The 13811-nt window shown below is 40.2% G+C and overlaps 2 protein-coding genes across 2 annotated transcripts; one reads left to right on the forward strand and one right to left on the reverse strand.

Annotated features, from left to right (window-relative positions):
- Nucleotides 1-110: 110 nt before the first annotated feature.
- On the reverse strand, nucleotides 111-3251 carry LOC104446268 (cytochrome P450 704C1). The gene is made up of 5 exons (XM_018875207.2): nucleotides 2690-3251; nucleotides 1973-2257; nucleotides 1296-1634; nucleotides 552-752; nucleotides 111-453 (listed from the first exon to the last, which is right to left on the reverse strand). The coding sequence occupies exons 1-5, from the start codon at nucleotides 3215-3217 to the stop codon at nucleotides 265-267; spliced, it is 1542 nt and encodes a 513-aa protein (XP_018730752.2). The 5' UTR covers nucleotides 3218-3251; the 3' UTR covers nucleotides 111-264.
- A 7890-nt stretch (nucleotides 3252-11141) lies between these two features.
- On the forward strand, nucleotides 11142-13721 carry LOC104444310. The gene is made up of 5 exons (XM_010057966.3): nucleotides 11142-11352; nucleotides 11462-11523; nucleotides 12127-12350; nucleotides 13122-13251; nucleotides 13359-13721. The coding sequence occupies exons 1-5, from the start codon at nucleotides 11187-11189 to the stop codon at nucleotides 13494-13496; spliced, it is 720 nt and encodes a 239-aa protein (XP_010056268.2). The 5' UTR covers nucleotides 11142-11186; the 3' UTR covers nucleotides 13497-13721.
- Nucleotides 13722-13811: the final 90 nt, after the last annotated feature.

Raw genomic sequence — 13811 nt, forward strand, 5'->3', positions numbered from 1 at the left:
CAAACCGTTTCAGTTCTAGGGACATATTAGTTTGTTAGCCTCTCAGAGGCTTTATAAGGATAAGATTTTATAATCACAAAGCCTGTCGAACTTATAACTCACAAATTATATATGGAATTTAAGCAAAACATCTTAATAGTCCAATGTTTACATGCAATAGTAAGATCTTGTAGTGTACATGCTTACTTATAAGTGGAAACCACTAGCATCCAACATTAGAAATCCATATACTGTGATGGACCATACTTAATGATGGTCCAGTTCTTACGAAGCCAATCTGGGAACAACACGAAGATGTAAGCCATTGTTGATGTGAAGGGTCAACATGACCTTGTAGGTTACAGGTCTAGTTTCATCAACTAATCCGAAACGGAAGAAGTGAAGGAGAGCTATTGAAACTATTTTCATCTGGCGATAAGCGAAATCCTTCCCAAGGCAGATCCTAGGACCAGCCTGCAAATAGGAAAGTAACAGTGTCACTTGAAGATGATTCGGATCATAACCATGCTTCGAATATTCAATTCATGAGGACATAGGGTAGAGAAACAAACATTGAATGCAACAAATTTGAAAGGTGATTCGTTTTGGAAAATTCCATCGTTCAACCATCTTTCTGGTTTGAAATCCTCAGCATCTTCTCCCCAGATGTTCTGCATTCTTCCCATTGAGTAAGCCAAGTAATAAACGCAGTCCCCTTTTTTCACGTGGAAGCCATCTGGGAGAATGTCATCTTTTTCAGCACATCTTCCATCCTGTTGTGCAGAAGTATGAAAAATCAAAGTTAGCATGTCTACACAAAGCCGAATCTTGTTAAATGCATCTTCTCTTTGGTTTGTGCTTGATTTGTAATTGCCAATCTGATGGATTTATAGCATCTGCATCGTAGCTGATCATGTTTTCTGCGGGAGAATATTGACCCTTTTGCATTGGGTTTTACATTCAAAACAGCTTAAGAACTAGTTGCATGATCATGCAGTCAAATGGGTAGCACTAGTATTTTTCATGAATTTATAGATGAATGAAAAGCAAGCATTTGATCTATGATGGAAATATTTGACCTGCATAGTTGTCATAAATACATCTCATGCATCGTAGCTTCTAAGTGTCAGGACATTGTGCAAGGTCAATAGCAGTTTACACAGACCCACTGTGATTAGCTCTCTTCAAGCTCTAACGTTCTGCTGATGTATTGATTTGAGTTCAAAATCTCTTATGCTTAGTTTGACCTTCTTTATCTTTTTCTGTGATGGATTAGAGGTCTGAAATATAATTCTTGCAAGTGAACAGAAGATTACCGTCGGAACTGCAGGATAGAGCCTTAATGTCTCTGTGAGCGTGGCATGAAGATAGTGCATTCGGTCGAGAACATGATCAGTAATTCTTTCCACGAAACAATCAGGGTTAGCTTCACTTGCTTGATCTCCCATCACTTCCTTTATTTCATCAGCAATCTTTTGCTGCACTAGGGGGTGTTTGCAGAGCATGTAAAGGAACCATGATAAGGTATTTGCAGTAGTATCTTTTCCAGCGATCATGAAATTCAGAATTATATCCTTCAAGTACTTATCATTCATATTCTCTGGATCTTTCTCGCTCTCGAGCAAAAATCTTGAGAGAATGTCCTCCTTGTCATTCTTGTAGAAAGAAAATATGGAAAAGGAATAATCAATCAGAGGAATTGCCTAGGAAAAAACCTGGAATAGTAGAACTTTGTGATGAAACAATTTTTAGATGGCGCCACAAGTTACTCTAGCCAGAATTCCTCTGAAACCCAAACTGTACTTGAGCTTTTATGGAATTCTTTCAAAGTTATTGTTACTAAAATCTTCCCAACATCACATACCCTAATGCCTCTTCCGAATTTGCATTGTGTCTTGACAGAAGAAGAGCGTAAACGTAAAAAATTGAATAGCTGAATGTACGCTAAGTACTCACACCTTCACTAATAAAAAAAGGAGGAGGAAACACTCACATGCTCTCGCTGCCCTGGGAGTTGATTCCTCTTGGTTCTGATTAGTTGATGCACGAAATTGTCCATGAGTGTAATGTTATTCCGAAGACGAGCTTCCGAACTGATGTTGAGAAGTCTTTTGAGCTTCCAAGAGGGATCGACAAATCGCCAGTAGATTAGTGCATTTGCCTCATCAAATGCTTTCATGAAAGCTCTTCCCTCTTTGCTTGATCCATCCAAGCAATTCAGTTCCACACCAAATCCAACTTTAAAGATGGAATCCAAAGTGCAACTCATCAATATATCCTTAGACACGATGTAAGACAATACAATAAGCAAACTAATGTACAATTTTCCATTACCTTCTTTCTTCTACTGTTATGGTCCTCCCCCAACCCCCCCCTCTTCTCTCTCTCTCTCTCAAACTGTTTGGGTGGAGAATGAGGAAGACTGACGACTACCGCGTGATGGTCGCTACTATGGTCGAGCACGACGGTTTTCGTCTATCCTAGGTTCTCTTCAAGACTAGCTATTTCCAACTCTTTAGATTGCGTACATATCAAATTATTTTTCAGACATGGTTACAATATCTATCAAATCAAGGTGACCGACTTTAGGATATTTTGATATTCTATTGCAGATATGCAGTCCTTATGTTCGGTTCCATCCGGCTTATCTTTCTTTCACAGTAGTTTTGATCATCTGGAGTCGGACAATTCAAAAATTGAAACTACTCACTTGCATATCGAATCCCTTGGAAGCAGCTGATAACTCCTCCAATACCTTGACCAGCTTCGCAGCATCCTTCCTGAAGACGCAACAGCTAAAATCTCTGAGCACCCTTGTTGCAAACTCGAAGCTTGCGACCTTTCTCTGCTTCTTCCACTTCTCTCCATCCACCATGAAAATCCCCTCCCCGAGCAAATCCTTCATTATGTCTATGTTGTACTTGCCCTTCGTGTAGTTATCGAAGTTGGTCTTTAATATGTGCTCAATATTTCTCAGATCGACCGTGTAGATCACATTCTGGTCTGGCTCGAGGAGACGGAATGTCGGAGATCTCCTCACGAGTTTGGTCATGTAGTCGTAGAGCCGGTTGAAGTAGATGAGTTGACCAAAGACCGTCCCGTGAATGGGCGGATACTTAGAGCAAAGGAGGGACTTGCCGGCAAAGGTTTTCAAGAGGAGAAGCGCAAAGGCGACGAAGAGAGCAACTGGAATGAGCGCCGTGGAGTAGAGCATCCCGGAAACGATGTTCATGTCCATTTTTTTCTTTTTCTTTTTTGTGAAGAAGATGGAAGGTAACGAGGATGGAGATCAAGTAGATGATATCCTTGCCTAGGTTTATGTCTCAAGACTCTTTTGACTTTGTCCATCTGTTTACTTAGCATTTGCAGTTCTTAATTAAGGGGGAAGAAAGATTAAATTAGTGTTTGTGATTGAGGTGCGGTTAGTTGGGAAGCGGAGATTACGCACACGTAGGAATTGATGGGCAAGTTTTGGTTTGACCAAAGAAAAAAGTTCTGGTTTGATCCATGTGCTGTGGGGGAAGTTTGAGATCTCGGGAGTAGCCACTGGGAGCGAGCCTTGCCATTGGCTATCAAGGCTGACCTTGCTGGATCTTGCTCGGAAGAAGGAAGGAGGAAAAAAAAAAGAAAGGACAAAGAAAAAAAAAACTAAAACATTAATTAAAAAATTCGAAATAAATAAAATATTAAAGTCTACATTAGTATTGGTCGGATGGTTGCTGTGTACGCTTAAAGCCAGTAGGCCAAAATTGGTCAGATAGACTAAACTGATACAAATATAAAAAGTTTAAGATTGAATTGATAAAAAAAGTATAGAACCGAATTTGCATAATTGCAATAGCTTTAAGACATTTCTGGTAATTCTGTCATTAAAATTAGGAAAACAAACCAAAAAAAAAAAAAAATCCCACTTTCTCAACAAATGAAATTCCCAATCATAGCAAGTCTCTTCACAAACGCTCACTTCTTACCTTTTTTTTAATATCCGTTATTTCAAATGAGATTTAAACACCTTTTCAATATGCAACCAAACAAATGAAAATTATCAATTTTCTTTGAAATTGATTATCATGAAAACCTTTATCATAAATTTTTACATGAAATAAATACATCCTAAGTATAAACCATCCAATAAGAGAGTTAATTTTTAGGATTTTCTTGAGTCATGTGTTAAGCTACTAAAACTAAATCAACTAAACCTCATAATATGATTGTTTCCCTTTTTTGCTTCCCCTTTGTCATGCTTAACCTAGGTGATATTGTACAAAATTGCATTTCAACTTTTAGGGTTTCACTTCTAAGTAGGTGAGTTTAAACCACTCTGAAGCTAGTAGTATTTCAGTGGATGATAAATGGTATTCTCTACATATTTTTTTTTTCTCGAGAGATTCAAGATCGGATGAATGAGAAACATAGATATCATATCATTCGACAATATTTATATCTAACTTTAACGCGGCATGTTGAGATAGTGACAAACATCCTATATTCATATTGTAAGTGTAACGACCCCAACTCCATTTTCAAGATCTTGAGTGGTAGGGATTATTTTGACGACGTCCCAAGCTCGTCACTGTCCCGATTCTTTTTATTTTGTTAATAACAACATGTGGAAATGTGAACAAACTCCGCAGACAAGTAATAACTAGAAGACTAGGAAAAATACATCACACATAACACATTATCTTATATTACAATAGTACATTCATAAGCCATTTCTCTATGGGCCCTTTTTCCTTTTCATATCATACTATAAGGGCCTATTTGTTAAAATCTGTTTCAGTTCCTTGGAGCAACTATTTTTGTTCTTTTGTTTCGGGGAACGAAAAAAGAATAGAAACATATTTAGTAAAAATTTTGTTCTCGGGAACAAAAAAATTGTTCTAGGGAATAGATTTGGAACAAAAACAAGAAGTAGAAAAAAGTAGTTTCTTGCTTCCTGGAACAATTCATAGAATCTATTTTTCTCTATCTTCTTCTTCTTCTTCTTAGTTGGTCGCCGGCCTTAGCCATGGCTAGCGCTGGTGATCGGCTAGACGAGGACTAGCGACCTCGCTGGAGTGTCGCCAACCCCCGAAGACGCCAAGCCACGGTGAGGCTTGTCAGCCTGAGTCTCTCTGTGGCTGGGCGAGGTCGACCTTGCCCAACCATCGATGAGGCTTGGCCTTGTTAGATCGGGTGAGCTCGAGCTCGCCTAGCCAAGGCAAGGCTAAGCCTTGTTGGCCGGCGTGAGGCTTGGCCTCGCTAGGCCAGGGCGAGGCTGACCTCACGCTGCCTGGGTGAGAGTGAGCCTCGTGGTGCTCGCCAGGAGCCATCAGCGAGGCTGGGCCTTGCCTAGATTTGGTGAGGCCAAGCCTCGCGAGGGCTAGGTGAGCCTCCAGTGAGCTTGTCGGCCCTTGCCTGGCTTGGCGAGGCTTCAGTGATCTTATCGAACCTCGTCCAGCCGGCGCCCGGCCACGAAGGAGGAAGAAAGAGAGAAAGAAAAAGAAAGAAGAAAAAAAGGAAAAATATAATAAAAATATTAAAAATTAACAGAAACAAAAAAATTATACAATTTTACCAAACACATTTCTTTCCTGAAAATAGAAATTTTGTGTAGTTACAAAGCGCATTTTTATATTCAGAAATTGTTTCAAGGAATAGAAACAAAAAAAGTTATTTCTGATTAAAAATTGTTCCCAAGAATAGAAGCATTACCAAACATGCCTTAAGTATCCACATAGGTTAGGAGAATTCTTATCTACTCTAGTTTGACTATAGCTCTAAAAAATAATATGAGACTTTCATGCCTACAAGTCTAAAAGATAAGGGAGCGAGTCAGGGGACTTAATAAGTAAAATCCTTAATTCTCTACTAGGAGAATATCTCAGCATCAAAATTTAGCAAGGTATATCACTTGTAATACAATGTCAATGGTAAATTAATAACACACTTATTGCTAAACCTCGACAACATGTATAAATCTATTACAACATATGTTATGCCCCGAACCCGAAGCACGCGAACATCCTTCGGTGGTCGCTTAAATTGCGACATCTCAGAATGCGTCGCCGACTCATTCTTTTTATCTTTCGATTAAATGCATGGAGAAACAACTCAAATAAACACCCAGTCAATCAATAACAATAGCGATAGCAAAGCACAACAAACGATTTTGAAAAGTGGTGATTTATTTATCAACTTGTTAACCCTAGGAGTTTAACATGTATAGGCCTACAACAAAAGGTAACTCCTACATGACCTATGAGCAAAAATGGTCATAAATGTCAGGGTTAACTTAATTTTCACTAACGGCAAGGCCAGCCAAAAAGTATCGCATCTCATGCCCACCACAACCGCACTTAGCAATTCTCCACGCTACGGCTCTCAAAATAATTAATAACAACAGGGTGAGAATAATCTTAGTGAGTCACTTTCCTAAACATCGATTAGGAAGCTAATTCATTTCGGAGATAGCCTAAACACTCAACGGCATACCATCTTACCTCGCCTTGGCATATCCCTGCATATTAGTATACCTCACATGACAATATTAGTGTGATGCACATAAATAATAATCAGAACACAATTCATAATAGCCAAGTGCACTATCAAACATACATGTTCCAATCATTATGACCTCTTGGACCACGGCCAATACAAGAGTCGGTGGTCTTCCGACATGACTGGACATCGTCTCACCCCACCGGGCACGGCATCATCTAGAAACCCCGCCTAGACAACATTCCATAAAAGAGCATCGGTTCTGGCCTTGATTGCAACTCAACATCCGGACTTCCGCCGGTCATCCTATAAAAAGCAGGCATTGCCCCCAAACTCTCGTTGGGTGACGGTTCGATTAAATGACCACTCAAGCACACCATCAATCAAGCCAATTTTTGTTGCCATTAATTAGCCAAGAACAAAATAGTTTGTTTTCAAATAATCACTTTGGCAATTTTTCACATTTAAAAATCTCAGTAAAATATTTATACGTGATCATGTATTTGAAATCAACTCATCAAATTTTGCACACTTCTATTTTAAAACCCTATGGTTTTATTTAGCATGTAAAATTCAGCGTCCAAACCCACCATCTCGTATTTTTCTATTTTCTTGCCCATAAAACCTTTTTTGAAAATAATAAATACAATCTATAATTGGGCAGTTAATAACATGGCATCACACATGCAAACAGTTGGAGTAATGCACAAACTCATTTAGAAAAACGGGCATAAAATTATACTTTAACAGCTAATCCATCATTAATTACACTAAAATCGATTAATTAGGCTAATTACAATAAATTAGGATAATTACAATTAATTAAACTAAAATCGATTAATTAGGCTAATTAATCGAGTTTAGTTTAAATAGGCTAATTACAATTCGGTTGATGGTGAATCTCGATTCAGTTGTAATGGTTGATCGTGGATAAACATAATGAACCCTTGCTTGACCCTGTTGGCACTTCCAATTGCTTCATTCCCATTTTTGCTATGTTTCTTGGTCGAGCAAGGTTGAGAGGGAGGAAAGGAGGCATGTAAGGACAGGAGGAAGAGGAAGTGAGTCAACGATAAAATGAATGGGGTGGTTTTCCTATTTATAGGTTCAAACCTCATTACTACCTTTTCAAGTGGTCCAATGAACATCTTTGGAGTGACAAGCCTAGAATGAGGAGGTGGCCAGTCTATTTTGGAAGAGGTGGCACGTCTAAAGCCCTAGGAGAACACTTTCCATTTTCTTATTGGACCATCTATTCCATGCCATCATAACTTAGCCTACTTATCCATCAATGAGAATTTAAGTATAATGATGACCAAATCTCTATAGAGACACCTAAGTTGCATTTAATGCTTAGATTTTGTGTAGTCATTATGTTTAAATTTAAAAAAAAAGGCTCAATTAAGACTTGCTCTCTAAGTTTTTAGCATTCTAGAATCTTCCCTAGGACACCTAAGCATGAGTCACTAACTTCTTCGCTAGGGTAAATCTTTTGGCCATTATTACATAATCTTTATAAGGCCACCTAATAAGAGGAAGGTTCTAGAATCCACGAGGTATCTCTCTCATTTAATGTTTAAGTATTCTAGAACTTTCTATTTTGTTCTCTTTCAAGAAACATAGCAAACATGGGAATGAAGCAATTGGAAACGCCATCAAGGTCGAGCAAGGGTTGTTTATGCTTATCCACCATTACAATTGAATCAAGATTTAGGGTCAAATCACCATCAAATGAGGCTAATACGTGATCAAATTCTCCTTATGTGGCTAGGCTAGTGGCCCACCTCGTAAGCTCAGTGGCCAACACTTTGGGTAGCACTAGCTGAGCAGACTAGGTTTATGACTGGCTCGGAGCCTAGTGCCAAGCTTGGCGCGGGGCTTGGCTATGCTTCTGGCTTGGTTCGTAGCCTTACGAAAGGGCTCAAGGCTTGCTCCAAGGCTAGTTTATAGCCTAGTACTAGGTTGGGCTCATGGATTGACATAAGGCCTAATGGGAAGGTCGCGAGGCTAATCCGGGAAAGTCGTTGGGCAAATTTGGGACCTATCACTGATCTCTGATTTATCACAAGGGGCCCATGGCCAATTCTCGACTAGTCCATGGTTGAGCATATTTGGTCTATGGTTGGCTTACGGTTCTCATGTGGTTACGTGGACTCGATCATTTCGTGACCAACATCCAATCACACAGATCTATCCATGGTTACCTACGGTCAGTACATGACCAAGTCGAATCAATTGTGACTGGAATATGATCATGTGGAGTCGACCCATGATCATTCATTGATCTGTGGTGATATGGGACCATCCTACAATCAATCCTTATGGCTAAGCAACCGCCCCATGGTCGAATAGCTTAGGTCCACTTGCGTGATCATTAGATTACTCCATAGCCAATCCCTTGATTAATTCATGGCCAATTTTTCAATCAGACTATGGCCAATCCCTTGGTTATCCTTCCAATTAGGCCGATCAATCCATGATCTATCCTTGGACCAGTTCATGGCCGATCCTCACCATTGGTACACCGATTCCACAGCCAGCCCTCATGGGGTCCGAATCATGGATGTTATAATAAGCATTGGAGTCAAAAGTCATTAGTGACATCCTTTGGTTAATAGATGATTTAGAGGAAAAAAAATCAGCTAAAATAAACCGAGAATTGGTGATTCCTATGTAGCACATGAATGTTATAAGACAAACTTTGTTACTCACCTTTTCTTTCCTATGCCCAAAGAGGCCACCAAAACCGACTAATGGGTGAAATTGAAAGCAATAAGAAAGTATGGGGGTCAACCTTTTCTTTCCCATGGATTTATTGTAATTAGTCATAAATAGACTTGTCAAACAAGTGGGTTGAATCTAGTTTGGGTTGGGTCATAACTTGTCTTACCCAAATGGATTCATTTAACTCATTTATAACCCATTTATTGTAATTTAAATCTAATGACCGCCCTCATCCTACCCAAACCAAACCCAACCTGCATTCCTAAAATACTTCCATATTTAATCCAATTTAGGTAAACTTATATCCAAATTGAGGTAGGATTTCGATTTGGTCCAATCCCACCCAAGAATCAAACTACTTGGTCTTGGGATTGGATAGGTCGTTTGGTCCAATCTAGTTCCTGGGTGGTCCAATAGAATTGGTGGATTCACATGTCTTAGCCAAAATTTTTAAATTAATTGAATTGCCAACATGTCGCAATTCAAAATTAGGATTTCGTCCAAAATTTGCAAAGAAAATTGGATGATGGGGCCATGATTTTAGGGGCAAAGGATGAGAATTCGGTGGATAATTTCCCATGATTCACAAATTTAAGAAAGGCGCAAGTATGTGAGAATTTTTGCAAGAAAGAAAGAAAGAAAAATAAAGAAAGAAGCAAGAGACAAGAGAAGTAAGTTGGATGAATCGGTGTAGCAATATAAAAGAAACAAAGATCTGCTTCATCATTTGAGATAAGTGATGTGTGAAAGGAGATTAGGGTTTAAGTTTACACTTTACTTCTTTAAGAAATTATATATATATATATATATATATATATATATATATGTATATATGTATATATGAATCGGTCCAATCTAGGTAGTCCAATTGAATGAGTCAAGAAGGATGCCATATTGGAGGACCTTGCAGCATAGGTTGTCGTCGAGTGGGTCGGGGGTCGAGGAAGTGCGAGGAGATCTTGGCGGTCTAGTCTAGTAATGGTAATGATCCCATTTCAGGTTCTTGACGAGCAAATCCGTGGTGGGTCGGGCGGGGATGCAGCACCGGGAGGGCTTGTGCTTTGGAGGTTTTGTCACTGTGCATGGATGCACCAACTGCATGGATAGCTTCATCACGACGGGCTAAATGTGCTTATTAATGCCGCCTTTATGGAGAAATGAAGAATCAAGAATCCAGCTATATCGTCCAAATTGGCATCACCGACATCTTCTTCGTCCTTGGCCACATAGCTTGAGCTCAAGCCATGGAAGCTCGAATTTCGAGCGCACGGAGATTCTCTGTCTTTTTTCTCTATATTGCTAGATCGCCACATTCAAAGAGCCCATAGACAATTAATATGTGATATCATAGCTCCTATGGTTGTGGAGCTTGGGCTCGAGCCTAGAGCTCAAGGTCACAACAGCCATGGTCGCTTGAGGATGAGCTCACAATCGTGATTGCCATATTTTGAGCTTACAACCATGGTTACTCGAGGTGGAGCTCCCTAGCCATGTTAGCCGTGAGCCTTGGACTCGTGCTTCTTGGTCGTGGTGGTCGTGAGCCTTGGGCTTGAACTCCGTGGCCATGGTGGCACGAGGGAAAAAAAAGAAGAAAAAAAAGCTAGTGTAGCAAAGGAGAGAAGGATGAGAGGGATATTGCTTTCTTATAAGTGGGCCCATGATGACATGTGTCGCCGCTGAATAGACTAAAATTTTGCTGACATGGCATAGCTAAGGTCCGTAATATTCTACAGCTTGTGAAAGTGAGCGCCACGTCAGCCCTGACGATGTAGCACTCTAAAGCCGAATATTTTCTTGTCAAAAGGGTCACCCAAACTTATAGAGGGGTTAAATTGAAAGCGATTAAAAAGTGTGGAGGCGAAAATAAATATAAAACGAAACGATAGGGTACGATCACTAGAATTACACGCAAAATAGGGGACCAACAATCAATTTGAAAAGGTTTCGTGCTTTCTTCCCCAAGCGCCTACCGACGGCGGAGCGCGCAGAGAGACAGAGAGATGGTGGGCAAAGGGAGGCGGCGGAGAGAGAAGAACTACAGGGCGGCGCACGGCGGCGGCACCGCCCTCCCTCCTCCGCCCGACCCGTCCCAGGTCGACGCCCTGCCTTCGAAGCTGCGCAAGCTCATCTCCTTCGCTTCCTCCCCTCAACCTCCACCTCCCCAAGGTCCCTCTCTCTCTCTCCCTCTCTCTCTCTCTAGCCAACTCCGTCGTATCTCTGCTGCTTCTGTTGAGACATGATTTTTTTTTCCCCTCTTTCGTTTCTTGCTCTTCAGATGCCGCAAAGGATTCGCAAGACAGTAAAACCCACAAGAGGAGCGAGTCGGGAGACGATAAAGTAAGAATGAATCTTTATCTCTTTTCCAAGTGATGTTGTCGTGGAAGTGGGTTTCTCTTGAATTCAGCTTCTTTTCCTCCTAGAGAGCTGCTTTTAGATGTTGCTTCGAATCTGTTGCCGAGTATTCATTAACTCGTATCCATGTTTGTTTACTTCTGGAGATGTTGGTTTCGATAAATTTTTTCTTTTTTATCGAAGCCGTGTGTTCATTGTTCCTTGTGGTTCAATGGGTTTCAAATTGCTTATCTCATTCTTGTTATGGAGTTATAAAGACAGAAGCTTCTGCTTGTTATTACCCGCTTGATAAAATCGGTTTAGAAATTTCGTTATGTTTATGCGCGCTGCAATTCTAGATGAGCTCATGATTGGGATAATTTCTTCTGTATTTGAATAGAATGTTCTCATGATTGGAGGTCGCTCCCTTTCCTCTTGCCAGCTTGTGACTGGAACTCATGACGGAAACACTTATCCATCGACCTTGAATGTTCTCATCCCTTCTCCTGCTGATCTGCCTGTTCTGATCATTGTTTCTCTTTCTTTTGTTCCTGCACAAGATGTTCTGGGAAGCTTGTCGAGTTCTGACTTTTAGATTTTGTTTTGCAGAAACCCTCTTGGAAGGGTGGGCTTGACTCAAAAGCTACTACAAGTGAAGTAGGAGTTGGTGACGAACAGTTGACTAAACCTTGGAATGACAGCGATGAAATCAGTCAGAAGAATGCAGGTAAAAAGAGAAAGAGGAAAGGAAAGAGAGGGCAACCTGAAGATCTTCGATTTCAAGCAGTGGAGGGATCAAGCACTGGTTCTAGAAGGAAGGAACGAAAGAAAATGTATCCCCTGATAAGTTTTCTCTACAAACACGCGTTGCTTTTCATTTTTTAATTATTGATGGCATCTAGATTTCAGTCTGCACCTTTTATCAATGCCTTTCTTAAGCTAGTGATGATGATAGGACATACTTGAGATTATTGCCACTAGAAGAGATTTCGCCTTTTGTAGGGATCTCGTGATTGAATAAAGATGAACATGATGAGATGTGGCTCGTACCAGCCGGTCAATCTGCTGCTTCTGGGGGCGGATGTGAGGCAGATAAGCAATGTATTGGCACTAGAACTACTCATCCTATAACATGACATTTGCAGAAAGAGGTCATTCTCAAGGCATTGGCCATAGGGAAATTCTCATACAGTTTGGGGATGAAGGGAACCTCAGTGAGAGACTTAAATGAGAGGGCTACAGCTTTTCAAGTATAAGAGTAGTTGCTTAGAAAACAGATATGTAAGAATCCATTATCGTCACTTTAGACAAAGATAAAAGTTAAATGTCATTTATGCGAGATCCCTAGTCTTGCCCAAATTAGCAATCTCTTTCCTGTGAGTTCTGCAAAATCTGCATGCAGTTGCTGTAAAATCTGCCTGTGCATCTATTGAATATTTCGGATTAAATGTGACATGAATATGCAAGAGTTGGTTGTACTCAATTTAAACTCATATCTGGCTGGCTTCTTTGCTAAGGAGTCATGGTAGTTCCAAGATACTTTTGTTTGCATATGTCTTATTCAGACTGTCTTTCTGAGTATGATCTTATCTTTGTCTGTTTAGGTATAGAGAATCAAGAAAAAAGAAACACAAGAAGGCCACTGATAAGGATGACATAGACTTTCCTGGACACGAGAAGGTCAAATTTGGAGACATTGTTAAAGCTCCGCCCAAATTGGCCGTGATCCCTAAGGTAGTATTCTATGTTCTGTGGTCAATTGACTAATGCTGCAGATTTTGAAAATAGTTATTTCATTCCTGTATACCCATTTAATTCTTTTCATGTCGATCTGGGTGAAGGCATTGAAGAACCCACAAAATGCATCCCAACAGCGACTTCGTTTACAGGCCATTGAGGCGTACAGAAATCGCAGAGGATGGGCATCCCAGCCCAGCAACCAACTTCCTTCGACACTAGGCTCTACACTACCAATGTGACCGTCTTTGAGGACTATATTTTGGCCATATGTTTTGGGATGATTTATGATGGTATTCTGTATTTTTCCTTTTTGATTACTATAGTGTTAGTTTTGAGATATCTAGTTGTTGTCATAGGATGTCTAGTTTCTTTTATCATAGGAGGAACCATTCTTCTTTCCCTTATTTTGTAGACATTTAACCAGGCGCTTTGGTTATACATAACAGAAAAATTTGTTCTTAGTATATAGAATTAAGAATAGGTCCGGCTCAGCCGAAGCCCATCAGCTGATTACAGATGGAATGGCAAGGATATCATGAAGTGCTGCATGGCTA

Source organism: Eucalyptus grandis, chromosome 5 (genome assembly GCF_016545825.1).
Source record: "Eucalyptus grandis isolate ANBG69807.140 chromosome 5, ASM1654582v1, whole genome shotgun sequence".
Taxonomy (NCBI): Eukaryota; Viridiplantae; Streptophyta; class Magnoliopsida; order Myrtales; family Myrtaceae; genus Eucalyptus; species Eucalyptus grandis.